Source organism: Carassius carassius, chromosome 15 (genome assembly GCF_963082965.1).
Source record: "Carassius carassius chromosome 15, fCarCar2.1, whole genome shotgun sequence".
NCBI lineage: Eukaryota > Metazoa > Chordata > Actinopteri > Cypriniformes > Cyprinidae > Carassius > Carassius carassius.
Genome location: NC_081769.1, coordinates 3410075 through 3427219, shown reverse-complemented (window position 1 = coordinate 3427219; position 17145 = coordinate 3410075). Strand labels below are relative to the sequence as shown.

Below are 17145 nucleotides of genomic sequence, written 5' to 3'. Positions count from 1 at the left end.
GAATTGCTGTGAGATCAGGCTGGGTGACCAGCAAATTTTTGGGGGGGTTGGGGGGGAGGGGGTTTGAAAGGGTAGTGCATGACCCTGCAGGAAGAATATTAATAGAAATAGTTCATTTATCTCATATTGACCTTTTGAGACCCCTCCAATTAAGGTATGTTGTCACACTATGTGCAATTTCAGATACTTTCAAATAAAACAGTAAAACAATCATAAAACAAAACAACTCATGAACAGACACAAATGTAGAATATAACAAAAAATATTTCGCAGAAAAATATTGAATAAATATTATTATATTTAGACATTTGTAGAAGCTTGTCATTTTCATTGTTAGTTTTAATATTGTGTTCACTTATGACAAAATACAATTATGTTGGCATCATTTTAAATTATAATAATTTAAAAACAAATGATAACATAATAAAGTGCAAACCACTGCTACATTTTTGGACTGCAGGCGTGTGTGACAACTTGCCCCAGTCTCTCCAATGCATAAAACACATCATCATCAGTGTGTGACATGATCTTCATATGCCCACATTATCACACTCTCAAATGAAGCCTCCTACCCCTTTCGACGAGGACATCATCTCATCACGCTAACAGCTGAAGCGGAGAGGTGAAGGAGCAGAAGTCTGCTTCACACAAACACTCAGTCAGTCTGTGACACGCGGTGGCGCGCAGCCGTGCGCTCGGTCACTCGCTTCGCTCTCCGCGCGCGCAGAGACAGCATCAGCAGCAGCACGGCACGGCACACACGCGTAACTGATGGAGCAGATAGACGACGAACTGCTCGGCAGCTGCAGCGGAATCCCGAGCGAGAGCGAGAGCAGCATGAGTCTGGAGGACCCGCGCGCTCTGCCATGCTGAGCCTCTCCCTCGCGTTCCTGCTGGCTCTGACCGCTCTCGCCCGCTGCGCCCACAGCTGGAGCGACGAGGACCTGCTGCTGCCGCCCATCAACTCCTCCGGGAGACTCCTGGCCAGCCTGGAGGTGGATGTGGGCTACTCCAAGAGATCCGTGGAGGAGCCTGAAGCCTCCTCACAGTGCAACGTGAGCGTGGAGAGGCTCCCCACCAAACTCGTGGCGCGCTGGGACAGCAACTTCGGCTTCCAGTGCGACGTGCTCTTGTACACCACCAACAGCCACGGCAAGGCGTTCTTCTCCGCCGCCTTCAACCGGGCGATCTCGCCGGTCTACATCGAGCACCTGGGCGTCACGGGCGGCCAGCAGGAGTTCAGGCTGTGCGTGGGATGCGGTCTGTCCCGGTACCGGAGATTCAGACGGGGCAGGTCAGAGGGTCAGCAGACGGGCGACTCGGTGCACTTCTGCTGCGTGGACTTCGCCCTGGACGAGCTGAAGGGGGACCGGAGCTGGAGGCTCAACCGCAAACCCATCGAGTCCACTCTGGTGGCGTGCTTCATGACTCTAGTCATCATCATATGGAGCGTCGCTGCCCTCATATGGCCAGTTCCCATTATCGCGGGATTTCTGCCCAATGGGATGGAGCAGAGACGGCAGAGGTAATAGAACCGTACAGGACAGAGTTCACATGAGCATCTGTACGCTAATATAGGATCCTAAACTAGGTAACTCGCCAAACATCCGTATGCTTAGTGGCACACGTGTCATGCATTTGCTTAAACCGTGTTTGAAACTGCTGTTCGAGCTGCTGTTATCTCCTGAAGGATGGAGGTATTCTGTTAGATTTTATTTGTTTTTATAAATTGAATGTAATAGAAATGCATTTATCATGTGATATTCAGATATCATTTCAAATGTTTGTAATGTTTTTTATCCTATACGATTTCTAGTGTTTATTTAAAAATAGCTACGGAGTATGTCTCAGGACGCATGCGCGCATAAACACAAGCTGGTTCCTTCAGAAATATTCCAATGGTGTTCAAATGTTTGAGGACAGATTTCTTGTGTTTGTATTTGATTGTAATAATAATAATAATAATAATAATGATTAAACGCGATTAGACGTTTATTTGATGTGGAAAACTTGATTATAGCTTGAAAAACAACTTGACTGGCAATCTATTTGTAAAAAGTGAATACATTTGTATAAGGTTTATACTTTATAGATCTGTCATAACTGTTATTAGTATCAATAAATGCATAAAATAATCCTTTGTGGAGGTTTTGTAGCAGAAGAGCCAGACTCACTGTCTAGTATTCAACATACAAAACTCACAATAAAAGTAATATAGAAGAAGGCAGCAAACATTGGGGTCAAATGGAAGATTGCTATGGGTTTTACTAAATGCTTGAAAAGTCATATTGTAATTTTGATGAAAAGGCATGAAACAACATTGGAATAAACAGAAGCCTTGAGCATTATTTGCTGTTAGCTCCACAGATTCAATCAGAAATGTATGGAATAGAGTTTCGTGGAGTTTGCATGTTACATTTAGGGTAATTAAAATAATCTTTTGATGAGTATGAAGTATCTTGAGATGGTGCACACCCAACTGTGCAGAAATCTAAAAAACGACCTAAAGATGAGTTTGAAAAAAACAAGAAGAATAAAAAAAGAGTAAGGTTGTGGAAATTAATACAGAAATACAGATGTCATTTGGTGGCACTGATTCAGATGAAAAATTACTTATTTTCTAGCAATCACCATTCCAGAGTTATTAGATAAGATGTGAAATAGTAAACAGCCTCATGTACGCTACCTTGAGTCATGAATGCAGCTTGATTGAAATGAAATGATCAGAAAAAGATGTGTTCCAATCAACCTGAATTCATGTCAGACATCTGGAATTTAGGAACTCATGTTGATTTGTACAACTGATTTTCATAATTTTGGTTAGCAGTCCCTATTGACAGATTGTGACCTAATTTGGTGTGCATCTATGGGAATATGGCATTACATTTGACACTCTTGACATTTGTCTATGGGTATTATGTTTCATCAAGTTTTGGATTGCATTGAGAGAATGTGTAAAAAAGTCCAAATGGGCGATGCCAGACTCCTTAACGCTTTGATAATATTCCTTTGACAACATTCTAAATAAGACATGATTAAAATGCAATAATGCCAATGGAAAGAGCAGGAATGAATATAAACATAGTTTATATACATTACATGACATAACAAATGCCCTTGGAATCACTGTCACATCTGTAATCATAATTCAACTCTGAACTGTAAGGATTATTGTCTTGTTGCATGCTGAATATACTCACATGAATTAAGGAAAGCTGTGCTGGAACTGCCCTCTATAATGACCTTTATTTCTGCCATGACTCTCTTATAGTCCAGCTCTGCCTGAATAAATGAGTGAATGTATGTTTTCTATCTTTCAAATGCATTTGATGTGAATTGATAGTAATCCTGTCTACTTCATTCACTACCATACAGTGCCTTTTTTCTAGAAAATAGTAACAATTTTTATTATTATTTTTTTTGTGGAAATCAACATTACCAAGTGCGGCCAGTGGAGTTTGTACTGGACCTAGTTCATTAATGTGCACAGATTTTTTGTTTTTGTCTCTTCTTGCATGTCACAAATATTCTAAAAAGAATGAGTAATTAAACACTGATTGAAAAACACACATATGGTTTTGATAAATGGTTACACTTGTTATACAGGACGAACATGCTGCAGTGTGTTTCTGGTTGGCATGCACAGACAGACTAACAGGTTTTGGCCTGTGCCCATTTGCAACTAACTAAGTGGCGGGGAAAAAAGGTCATAAAAGGGTTTTGATGCAGCTGATGCTTTCCCGTCTGGCTTTTATTGCTAATTTCATTGCATTTAGCTGAAAATATTACAAGTGCCAACTACTTCTTGAATAAAAAGACACACACTAAACAGGCTGATGAATTTACCTGCTCATAGATCAAATGATCTAAATACTGTGAGAGAGTCGATGTTTAGGTGAGAATTATTGCTCTTTGTTTATTGGTTTAATGTCAAGAAGACTAGCAAATATATTTCCATGTTAACACAGTAGGGTTAGTGTTTTCATGCGTTTGTTTTTTTGTATACACATGATTTGAATCTACAAATACTACAGGTGAACTATGGTCACTTCAGGAATGGTTCATTTTCATAAGGGACTGCCAGTGACAGGCTGTTGCACGCATAAAATGCAGGCAAAACATTTTTTGACAGTGATCATGATCAATATTATCTTCCAAGGTTCCATTTAAATAAATGTAATTGCACAAACCTATGTAGGCTAATTTCAATTTGCCAAACTCAAACACCTGTTTTTTCTTCTTCTTTTTTTCTGTCCTCTGATGAGCATTGTTCAAGGCTGCTGTTTCCAAAAGCGTTGCTTTCTTATGATACTTTTGGGAAACGCAGTCCTGTTAGAATGCACTTGAGTGAACACTTTCTGTCATGGACTGGTTCTGTCTTGCAACATTTGGGTGTGTTCAGATAAGCAGGAAAATAGTTCTATCCTACACATGTATTTACCAACGGAGCTTATCCGTCCAATTCAATGCATTTTTTTAAATAATCAAAGTCACTGGTAAATAAAACACACCTTAGTATCGATAGTGTTTGTTTGAGTATCGATATATCGATAGCTCGGATCGATACGCCCCTCCCTGCGGCGTGGATGATTAATGTCTGTCGCAAACCGGAAGCCGCTTCTCCTGAAGAACACTGAGACTGATATCTGGTCGATGGCGCACTCATACATCTTTAGCCCACTTTGAGGAGTTTTAATGTTAAAAAGTCATGCGAGTTAGGCGGATCTCGTGCTTTTCACTCTTTCTCGGATGGTTCCTGTCGTCAGTCCCGGAGCTCACAGGTAACAGGCAAACCCACACATATGACACTCACCTGCACAGGTATGAGTAGGATACAGCGATTCCATGTCCGGTAAACTGGGATTAATCTTTACCTCTTCTCAAACTTAAACGTAATCGAAATCGAATGGTTTTATAAACTCGAGCTGACTGTTAAGTTAGCCTACACCGTTTTTAAGGAAATGGTTCCAGTTTACACAATTTGCTTTGATGTTTGGTCAGTATTTTAGTAATTTCTAAATGTCTTTTCACTTTAGAAATGAATTATGGGTTCGCTAAAATACAAAAAATACATACAGGTTCATCACCTGAGAAAAAAAGAAAAGAAAAAGTGACAGCAGGGTGTTGGATTTATTGATTTGTTGGATTTATGCTAGCTAATGACAGATTTCACTGGATGTTTTTTAAGCTATTTTCCACCCCCCCCCCCCCCACACACACACACACACACACACACACGCACAAACACAAACAAGCTTTTTTGGTGGGGTTACATGTATCTATGTAACTGCATACATTTGTGTGCTTTTATAAATAATTGCAGGCTATAATTTTGCCTAAAAGAGCTAAAGGTTACAGTGGTTAAAGTGTCTAATATATATATATACATACAATATCTAGTCATTCAGTTTAACCTAACATTTTGATGTTAAAGGTCTGTGCATCATTTCAGGTAGTGCAGAGCTCAATATTGCTGTTGAAGTGGACACAACCATACTCATTAATAGTGCTCACACAAATACAAACTGCAGCGTTTGCATCAGACAGGACACACAACAGCTGTGCCAGTCATCTGTGCTCCTCAGAAGTGACACGCTTCTGGATTTCAACTGCTCACAGCCAGAGAATGTGTTCACCGTACAGATCATCAGAGACAATGGTGAGAGCTTTTATTCTTTATGCTTTCATTTAAACACACACACACACACACACACACACATACATATATATTAGGGGTGGAACGATACATGTATTTGTACCGAACCGTCTCAAATACAGACAATTCACCCCCATTCCAGAAAGGGGGACCCACAGCAATGCATCACTGTTTGATAACCGGCTGCCAGCAGAAGGACAGTGAATAGTTACGCACTTGAAAACAAAGTCCACTAGACAGTGACCATGTGCTGACTCTGAATGCGTCTCTCACAAACTGACGATGGAGTATACTTTAAAGCCTTGTGTACTTAACTGTTTGTGAAAAGAAGCTTTGTGCTCGTGTATCCTACCTCTGTCATTCGGCACAAATCCAAATATTCCAGAATATTTCCATATTTGCGATGTAGCGTATCTGATTGCTAAACTATTATTTATTTTGCAAATTACAGTAGCGTGTTGTGGCCAAGACATAATTACTCGTGGGAACATCATATTATGTAGTGGCCACGATATCAATTTGTTAAACCTGCGTGACCATAGCAGTCCAGGATTATCAGAGATTTATTCATTAATATTTTATTTTGAATTAAGAAATGGTTATATTATTTATAATAAAAAATATTGAATTATTAAATTATTATATTAACCATATGCCTTGGCTACCGGACTGTATTATGTGCGATAGTCAGCTTTCAAATGAAGTTTATCATGAATAAATGTTACATAAAGTGCATAATATAAAATAGGCCTACAAGAAAACATCCATCCTACAGTACAGTCTTGGAAATCCATTAACTGAACTTTTCCCCATAATATTTGTATATTATTATTCTTATTAGACTATTATTATTATTATTATTATTGGTTATATTTGATATTCTTTTATATTAATTTTTTGCTTTATTACGATCTCTTTACTTAACGTTCTGAATACTATTGTAAATAATAGCCTACTGTAAATGCTGGACATGGCAATAAAGCTTTGATTTTGTTGACTGGAATTGTAGCTGGAATGCATTTTAAATTGAACATGTAGTTAATTTCATTTCGGCTTAGACAATAATTATAAATACTATAGTGTTTCGTTGAGGAATGAATCATTCATATAGTTTTATATGTAAATGGAAACACAACATGCTCATTTATCATTAATCTGACAATTATGCCACTAAAGTTTTGACTTTGACTTTTTCATGATTGTATTTATGCCCATGTGTGATGATAAATGAGTGCGTTTTAATTTAAACTTTATTCCAGCTAAATTTCTAGTCAGCATAATCAATGCTTTATTGGAATGTCCAGCATTTAGTGTTATATAATAATCATTATGTAAGTATTTTCACATCTTGGTGGAAATTTTTTATTGTATTTTTACTATCTGTTCAAAATAAATGAAAGAAACCGAGCATAGTAGATTTGTTTTGTTTGCCTGTTGTATTGAAATGGTATCGAACTGTGATCCCTGAACCGAGGTACATACCGAACCGTGACATCTGTGTACCGTTCCACCCTTAATATATATATAATTGTACACAATGTGTGTAAACTTTCAGTACACATCTGCATTAAGACAACCTATTAACCCTCTGGTAGTGGGCAAAATTGACAAAATATTTTTATTTCAATCCAAGTTATTGTACTGAATTGTAGATGTATTATTTTTTTTATTATATTTACATTTATTATTTTTATTTCATGTTACTAAATTTCATGCTGCAGTCCATTTATCGACTGTTAACCACTTTTTGAGCATAGACCCGAACATTTTATATCCAACTAAAATAGCCATAAATCTTTAATGCTTTGGAACACAAATGGTGTCTTTTCCAAGAAGACGCTTGGAATATTATTGCTGAACTGAAAAATAACAAATGAACTAAAAACAAAAAATTAAATTACATTTTTTTTAATTGTTACAAAACAATACACAACGTAGTATATTCAAATTTGATATTAAATGTATATCTTCCAAAACACATCGGTCTGTAATTAACTAGTTCTTTGGGGTCTAGTTGTGGTTTTTTGATGAGAGGCTTAATAACAGCCAATTACTTATTGACTTACAATTGACTTAGTGCAGCTTGTTACGAGACCTACACACATAAAGGGGCACACTCTTGATCTTATTCTGTTCCATGGGATACTGCTGGATGATATTGAGATATGTGACCATAGGTTCTCTGATCATAGTCCTATTATCTTTAATATGCTGCTAGCACTAAATACTATAAATATTCATAAAACTGCCCTTAAGACGCGGAGTATCACTGCCGCTACCTCTGTCAATTATTCTGCAGCGTTTAAGGAATTTTCTCCTTATCCTGAATTTGTCTCACCAGAATTAAGCCCGGACGAACTACTTGACAATTTTAGATGATGTCGCTCCAATGAGAACAAAACATCAAAAGTCAATCCCTGAGCCATGGGTGAATAATACTACTTGGACTCTGAGACAGGCATGTAGAAGGGCCGAGAGGAAATGGAAAAAGGATTAAATTACAGATCTCCTATGAGATGCTTAAAGACTCCCTTCTTAAGTATCAGAATGAGTTGGGAGTGGCCAAATCAGACAATTTTTCCTCCCTTATAGACAAGGATTACAATAACCCTAGAATCCTTTTTAATGTTATTAATACTGTACTGAACCCTGCTGTTTCTATTTACTCGACTGAGTCAGTGGCTATATGTGAGCGGTTTTGCCAGTTTTTCACAGGCAAGATAGCTGGAATTAGAAACAATATTCAATTGACCACTGGTGATCCTGCAGGTCAGTTAAATTACAACGGCTTGCTCAGTAAGTTTACACCCATCTCAATAACTTTTTTAAATGACACTGTGAAGCAGCTAAAACCTACAGGTTCACCATTAGATACTATCCCGGCACGATTATTTAAACAAGTGTTTAATGTAATGGGTCCGACACTTTTAATTTTATAAACAAATGCTTTGAGTTAGGAGTTGTTCCTGAGTATTTGAAACACGCATCAGTGCAACCCACACTTAAGAGGCCTAACTTGGATTCCTCCGATTTATCAAATTATCGACCTATTTCTAATCTCCCATTCGTGACAAAAATTTTAGATAAAGTAGTACTGTGTCAGCTTCAAACATTTTTGGTCGACAATAAAATTGTTGATATATTTCAATCCGGTTTTAGAAAATTTCACTCTATTGAAACGGCTCTGATAAAAGTGCTCAATGACATTTTCTTAGCCACTGACTCTGGAGACTCGGTACGGTAGTGTTGGTACTTCTGGACTTAAGTAGTGCATTTGACACGGTGGACCATAATGTCTTGCTGTCTCGTTTAGAACACATAGTGGGCATCAGAGGTTCAGTCTAACATTGGTTTCAGTCTTATCTGACAAACAGGAGTTTCTCAGTTAACATTGGTAACTATCGATCTTCCTCTGTAAAGCTGACGTGTGGAATTCCTCAAGGCTCCACACTAGCCCCTATGTTGTTTTCTTTATACATGCTTCCTTTAGGTACTATTTTTAAGAAAAATTACTTTTGAGTTATCATTGTTATGCAGACGACACACAAATATATTTTCCCCTTAAACATAAAAATAGTTTAGAACAGATGGCTGCTTGCCTTGAGGATGTTAAAGCATGGATGTCACTGAATTTTTTAAGTTTGAATGAGAATAAGACTGAGGTTATGGTGTTTACATCTTCCAGTTTACATGACACAACAAATGTGAATCTTGGTGCCTTGGAACCTTATGTTAAGCCATACGTTAAAAACCGGGGAGTGGTACTGGACAGTGCTCTAAAACTTGATAGACAGGTTAATCAAGTTGTGAAGGCAAGCTTCTACCAGCTTCAAACCCTGATAAAAATCAAGTCTTTCCATTCATTCTCCAATTTTGAAAAAGTTATACATGGTTTTATCACTACAAGGCTAGATTATTGTAATTCGCTTTATTTGGGGATCAGTCAGTCATCCATAAATCGCCTGCAGATAGTCCAAAATGCTGCTGCTAGAGTTTTGACAGGAGTTCGTAAACGGGAACATATAACTCCTGTCCTTCAGTCACTTCACTGGCTGCCGGTGTATCACACAATTAATTTTAAAGTCCTGCTATTAGTTTGTAAATCATTAAATGGGTTAGCGCCTGCTTACCTTTCTGATCTACTGACACTTCACCAACCTAAAAGAAGCTCTTAGGTCTGCGAACTTAGACCTCTTGGTGGTTCCTAGATCAAAACTTAAAAATAGAGGAGATAGAGCATTTTCTATTGCTGCTCCAAGACTGTGGAATAATCTCCCACCAGAAATTAGAACTGCACCCACCTTGTCCATTTTTAAAGTGAGGTTAAAGACTTTTCTATTTGATCTGTCTTATACAAAATGAATGTTGATGCAGTTGGCCTGTTTGTCATTGTCTTTTATTGTGTGATGGTGCTTATTTAAAATTTTTGCATTCTGTATAGCACATTGGTCAACGGAAGTTGTGTTTAATTGTGCTTTATAAATAAAGTGATTGATTGATTGGATTAATTTTACAACCAATGCATACTTTTACATTATTCTCCAAGTTACTAAAAAATTATTGCTTGCAGATGTGTACTTTTTGCTGTCTTAATATCTACTGTATTCTTTCTCTGACGTGCACGTTTGCTCCACAGTGATGTATAACATTGAACCCAAAGAACACGATGCCTTTCAAAAGTTCAATCGCACCTTCATCTGGAATCTGAAGCCGCCAGATACAAAGACCTTACATTTGAATTTCAGTAGTACTGGTTTACAGCAGATTCAACCCACAGACAGCTGCCCAGACAAACACGTTTACATGCTCGCAGTGCAGAATGTCAGCGTTGGAAGGTTTTGTCCGAATGGAAGTATTAGACAAGTCGATGTGTGTAACATTGGCATACTCTCTTTGGAAGTGTCCGGAGGTCGAGCTCTGGACAAGAAGGTTATCGGTCTGTCAATGGGACCTCTCATTAACTGTAAGCAAACTTATATATTTAAGCACAGAGTGTCTAAACAAGGTCGGCATATATGTGAAATGTTGTACTTTATTTTACAGCACTGGCTAATTTCCATGTTGTTCTCCCAGAGAGGAGTTCCATCCAGGACTTTTTTACCCCAATCGCTTTTCCTGAAGATGCTGAGACGATGTGGTATTTTACCGTTCCCCACACATACTACACTGATGTGCACATTCTGAGCTACACTGTCCCAACATGCCTCCAACCTGAAAACATCCCTACAATGAAGTACACTTGGCAGGGCGAAGAGCCACTGGTGAAACTGATGAATGTAAGCCAGCCGTTGGTAGAGCCTGGAAACTTTAACCTTTCTATAAAGAACTGCAAATTATCCGGGCCACAGCCTCCATCGCAAGACCTAATGGTGCACTTCCAGATCTCTGCCATCAAGAGAAGCAAGGGTAGGTAACACAAATGATTTGTTTGTATAGTCATCATATTGGGTCATTCTGTGTCAACTCAACCACAGGCCTCTGGCTAAGATTGTTTTTTTTTTTTGGTTGGTGGAGAAAAAAAAAACTACTGTACATAAATGCATACGAGAAGCCGAAATACTAAATGCTATGGATGCATATTTGGGAATAATCCTCTATTTTTAAAGAGGTCAAAGTGACAGTTTTCTTATTAGACCTTGAGCTATGGGGGAGGAAAAATTATGAAAAAGAAATGTTAGCATTATGATTTCATTTTTACACTGATTGGTAGGTCTAATATTAAAAATCATTGTTGCATTATGTGCCAGTTCACATTTTATTCCAACGTTTGCATGTCTGTAACTCCAGAAGTATTAAATATATCTCAATATCCTTTTGGATTCTTGTCTTAACAGACTGTATTTTTGATTTTGTACCGTTTTAAGGAACTGTATGGTTCAGACTCAGAAGTTGGGGCTCTCAGTATGGTTTCATGTGCACATTTTTTGATTTTACTCATTGTCATTGGTCAAACCTTTTTTTTTAATTCATGTAGTTTATAGTGTAGCCAACAACAGTGTGTTCTTGAACACTGGGTCTAGAAGAGTGTATCTCAAAGATTTTTTACATTTGTTGCATTTATATATGATTGTTTTCTTGACTTATTATTATTGATTGATTGATAGCTTTATCATTTTTGATTTTCTTTGGGTACACAAGGCCTAACTTTGATTGAGCCATCTGTTGTGTCATTATGGGAAACCCAAGCAGGCCATGACTCATGAAGACAGGATATGAAAAGAGAGCTTGCTTTCTTTTCAGTGGATTTTGAAGAGCCTCTGGTCTCACAGGAGTTTCTTCTTAAGCTACTTTAGTCTACCTTGCTTTTTCACGTTTGATTAGGGTGGGGAAGGATGAAATCTAGAGCAGCAGTCATTGAATCAACACTGATTTCAGACAGTGTTTCAACATTGAGCAGACAGTCATGACAAACATTAAACTATTGGTTATATTGTAAATGCATTAAGGATTTTTGCTTTTAATTTCATCCCATGTTTAAATATATTTATGTCGGAGTAACATGTTAAAGTTACAATTATAGCAAGTGTCACATTAAATTGATGCTGTTTTTTTTTTTTCTTAAATCTGTTTATACAGTATGACCTTTCATGTGATCAATGTATTGGACAAACAGTAATTTGGGTGAAGTCAAGCATGAAAAATGAATCCAGAAGAAAGTTTTTCAAATGTGTTGAGTGTGTCAAAAAATAATTCTAAAAAAAGATAATCTGAAACAAATTTGAAAACGTAACCCTGGAATTCTCTGGTTAAATTTAAGTAAATGTTTTCTTTTCAACAGGTTTTATTGTGCTTTTTTTTTATTAAATGTGGCCATACTCTATATATCAGCATTAAATCACCAATCAGCCACCCTGCCTTCTGGGTTTCAGCCATTGGCTACTCAAAAACCCTCACTGGTCTGCAACTAGTAAATTAAACGTAAATCTATAATTTGTGTCTGTGTAATTATTTATCCTGTTTATTAAGTGGAATGACTGATAATGTTTAATATATATAAAATTTTGTAATCTTTGTTTCTTACTCTTTTCACTGTTGCAGGGCAATGTGAAGGGGATCTGCCTGAGAAGCAAGTACTACAGATATGTGTAAATAAAAAGGAAAAAACAACATGTGTGTTGAAACTGGATTCGGTAATGATGGACACAATCACCATAGCTTCAGGGAACCATTTTGTCCTGGACTCATTTGACTGTCACAAGGATGATATAGAGTTGACTGTCAACCAGACCATAGGTACTCAACTCTATGATATGATGCACCACGACTTTTTGAGCTTTAAGTTTTTCACTCTGTAAAATACTACTGTTTCTCCCAGTCACCATTACAACAGAATAATCACCAGCTAAACCTATATTTAACATAACTTCAATTATTATTATTATTTGTGGTGATTATCCGAGCCATTTTTTGTTTTTTGGTAGAAGTCTAATATGGCAACAAACGTAAGGGGGAGGATACAAACCCAAAGGTCTAAGAATATTGAATTTTGAACAGATAGTGGGGCTAAAGAGTTTAACATACAGGAACTAAAAATGGTACAGGTACTTTTTAGACCATCCCCAATCAGTGTGCCAAATTTCACAACTTTCCTTTAAACAACAGTGGCACAAGAAGAAGAAAATGAATGAATATAACAGGGTTAAAACCTAAGTAATGATTTAGTAATCATTCTAATTCTATAAGAATTGGGAAAATTAATGATAACGACACAGGGGAATAATATTGTTGGAAACTCTTTTGATATTAATTTTCTAGCTGATAAAACTAACAAATATTGACAGCCAATCAGAACCCACCCAACTTTTAAAAATGCAGAATCCAACATTTGACTGATGGCAAAATAGTAGCACACTCTTAGAATAAACAAACTCATTGTCTCATTGTGTGGACCCATTATGATGTTGTAATTGTTTTTTGAATGCTTTAGATAGTCGTCCTTCTAGTTATTGCTCTTGGTGTCAACAGTCCTGTACACTCCTTCTTGGCCCCTAATACTGAAATATTCCTCTATTCAGCAAACTACTTTGTTTTTTATCAACAGAATGTAAAGAATGGAGAGACTGTGCCTCCACTCCATTCCCTCTAACTTTCAACTACGATCAGCAGTGTATCCCGGGAGTTTTGAAGACGATCATCTGGCTCCTTCAAGGCCCTCAGAACAGTGCAGTGGAGCTGCAGACTCCTGCAGGAGATCTGCGTTACTGTCCGCCTGAAGACAAATGCAACAGCATCCTCCTCCTAAATGTGTCCCATGTTACCTCTGGCATGACTCTTGGGCAGTTTTGTCCAAAGGGAACCATTCAGAAAATCCAAATCCGTGAATCCATGATTGCAATATCTGCCTCTGTTATGAGTTTCAATGACTGGAATTTGGCAACTAAACCCTTCTTAACCTATTCATTTACACAGGACATATCAGGTAAATGCTTTCATTATAAATCAATAAACCGTTAGTGTACCTGCTCAGATATGTTCAGTGCAAGTGACTTGATGTCAAAAATCAGTTTTTGAGTCTTTACTGTTCCTCATACAGAGCACTATATATTCACTGTTGCACCAAAAATGGATAACCCTACAGTGTTGGCGACCCCAGCCTGGCCGTCTGGCATGAAAGCGTCTAGCACAGTGTCCTGGATTGTTAACCTGGAGTCTCAGTTCAAGAGCAATGTGAAGTTCAGAAATGTCAGCCAGCCCAAGTGTAAGGAGGTGCACACAAACATCGCAGTGCAGACCATTCGCTCTCAAAAGACGCTGTACAGCACTAAAAAAGATAAGAAGATTAATGATCTCCTGGTTCCAGAAAGTTTTTACCTGAACATGACTAACTGCAAATCACCGACAGGAGCATTCAGGGCGATGATGGAGATCACGCTGCAAAACAGCTCAAGTGAGACCGCCTTCCCTGGCAACTTCCAATGTCCACAAAATATCCATGTAATATAGAAAAAAACTTGAATGATGATATGAAATTTATCATGTTTTCAGATGAGCTTTTGGGCATCATCCTGAGTATTGTGGGAGTTGTGTTGGTGATCATAACAGCTGTGGGGATCTGTTTTTTTCTCAGGTGAGAGTTTTGCATAAACATATTTTAAATAGAACTGCAAGCAACAATTACTGAACAGGGGTTCAATCACTTTGGAAGGCTTTTCAGTGCATGCATAAATATTGTATGTTATTTAATTAGCCTGTAATCCAAGTACTTTTCCATAAAAAAAACACAATTTTACAGCTGAACAACTGCTATAGCACCAACTTTTGCCTGATTCTAATAAGCATGTTTATGATCTGGTGTCATTATTAAGGTCTGAGGTTTGGCTTTGGAATTATAGCTTTTATGTGTGTCCTATAAAATATGACCCTGCTATAGCCAACCATTCGTTGCATCAATTATTGATCTTGGGTGTCCAGAGATTTATATTCCTCTTGCTTTAGTTTGAGCAAAACACTCAGGACAAGTTCGTGAAATTAGGTTTTTAAAATCTCAAATATTTAAGAGTTTGATTGGCAGCTGTGGATTTTGAGGCAAAATTGTTCAGAATGAGGAGATTGACGTGATTTGATTATAAAGTATTTGTAAAATATTGCATAACAAACCATCATTTACACACATGTAAAATGTGATAGTGGCCCCTGATTTCTTTTAATTTTTCACTCTTTTGGGGCCATGGTTCATTCAGACCCATCATTCAGTTTCATTCCAACTGTCCTCTGTTAATAGATGTCTAGTAGCTGCTGAATGTTGATTGGCTGATGGCAGGAATGTTTTTAATTTTATCTCAATGTCCTCATAAGCAATGATAGCACCTTGGACAAAGACACTCTATGCCAACTTACAAGACAATCGGACCAACAGTTGCATAATTGGAGCCAATTTCATAATTTTTTTGTTATAGTGTCACCAAATGCCCAATTGCTTTTCGTGTAAACTCATATTGAGATCATGCACATGTGTACCAAACTTGATGAAAATATCCATTTAAGAGTTATAGCTATTTTAGTAAAAGTGACTATACCCACTACAAACATTTTGGCATGAAATTACAGTAAAAGTAAAAAAATAAATAAAGTATTGTATCTAAATTGATTTTTAAACAAACATTTTAATATTACACAGGAAAAAGAAGAGGAATAGGGCTCCCCCAGTATCCGTCTACAATCCCAGTGAGCATACTTTCCTTCCGGGCCTGCATGGCATCCCCAAAGCACAGGACGAGGAGGATCCTCACACTTACGTGTACATAGATGAATCTCTAATATATAGCCATCTGCTTAAAGATGATAATGAAAAAGAAGAATATGACGAAGCCACTGCAGATGAGAGTGATTTGAAGCTGGATTATCCACCTCTGAATAACCCAGCTTTAGCTGAGAGACCAATCAGAAAAGACGAAAACCTCGTCACTGAAAGCAACGCCTTGATTGACAATGAGCTCTATGGTTTTGTTCAGGGGCAATCAACTACATCTGACTCCCCGAAGACTTCTGAAGAGGAGGGGAAGTGAAACCAGACTCTGTGTGTGTGTGAGGGGGAAAGTCCTGATGAAATAGAATGCACTACTGTTAACTAAAGTGGGTTTTTTTTTTTGGTCCATCTAATTTGTTTTTTATATTTAGTATTTTACATGTAAACAGGCTGCTTGTTTTAAAGATTGTATGTAATTTTTGACATTTAAACATCTGTTTATTTATTTACAGCTTTAAAATACAGTTATGAAATGTATTCTATCGAAAAAGTAAAAAAAAAAAATTCTCTAGGTTTGTGATTTGGCCGTGACCCAGGGGTTTTGTTGCAGACCTTAGACAATTGTTTGGGATAGCAAAATCTTCTAATATGCCAATGGCTTTTCTCACAGAAATGTGAATGGTTTCCACTACAAATACCATCACAAACATTACAAACCATCAACTTTTAACCATTAAAACCAGAAAACAAATGATTTCCTGTAAACATATTCCATTAGAATTTAGTGGTTAACAAGCTGCCAATAGAAGGTAACCAATAACCAGTAGAGATCAACAGGGACCAGTACACTTTCCATTAAAATCAGTATAATTCCCAGTATAATTTATTTATTTTTTTCAGCAGCGCCAAACATCTCTTTGGGGAGTTTGGTGAGCAGGTGTGAAAAACGCATCCAAAATCCCGTACTGACTGGGTGCTATATTTCAATTTAAACTTACATTTTGCGACCGGTAACAAATATGTTCTTTATATGGGTAGCATAGATGGAACGGTCAAAGCCAGACCATGAACTCTCTAGATCCAGTTGACTGTGTTTCTACAGCTGTAAATGTATACAGCTATTAATATTTAGCTCTGCAATAAACTAGATGCTTACTAGTTTACCAGAGGCTTGCAGCGTTTGGCATCTTGAAAAATTATTTTTAGAAAAAAAATAAACTCTTAACACCTGTGAGTGACCTATCTAAGATGGCGGATGTGGTATCTAACTATACAAAAGCTATCTGTGATTTAAAGAAATTCA

At 37.5% G+C, this 17145-nt stretch overlaps 2 protein-coding genes across 4 annotated transcripts; both read left to right on the top strand.

Moving 5' to 3' along the window:
- Positions 1 to 520: 520 nt before the first annotated feature.
- LOC132158013 (transmembrane protein 158-like) lies at positions 521 to 2348 on the top strand. Its single transcript, XM_059567256.1, has one exon. It carries the CDS (start codon positions 867 to 869, stop codon positions 1527 to 1529), a length of 663 nt encoding a protein of 220 aa, XP_059423239.1. The 5' UTR covers positions 521 to 866; the 3' UTR covers positions 1530 to 2348.
- Positions 2349 to 4575: 2227 nt separating this feature from the next.
- On the top strand, positions 4576 to 16622 carry LOC132158012 (CUB domain-containing protein 1-like). 3 transcript variants are annotated; one of them, XM_059567253.1, is made up of 9 exons: positions 4576 to 4781; positions 5453 to 5659; positions 10293 to 10619; positions 10700 to 11062; positions 12695 to 12889; positions 13698 to 14075; positions 14190 to 14543; positions 14642 to 14723; positions 15774 to 16622. In XM_059567253.1, the coding sequence occupies exons 1-9, from the start codon at positions 4709 to 4711 to the stop codon at positions 16159 to 16161; spliced, it is 2367 nt and encodes a 788-aa protein (XP_059423236.1). In that variant the 5' UTR covers positions 4576 to 4708; the 3' UTR covers positions 16162 to 16622. The 3 variants fall into 3 exon arrangements, with proteins under 3 accessions (XP_059423236.1, XP_059423238.1, XP_059423237.1); XM_059567254.1 differs by lacking the exon at positions 4576 to 4781 and adding an exon at positions 4828 to 4996; XM_059567255.1 differs by lacking the exon at positions 5453 to 5659.
- The last annotated feature ends 523 nt before the right edge of the window (positions 16623 to 17145 follow it).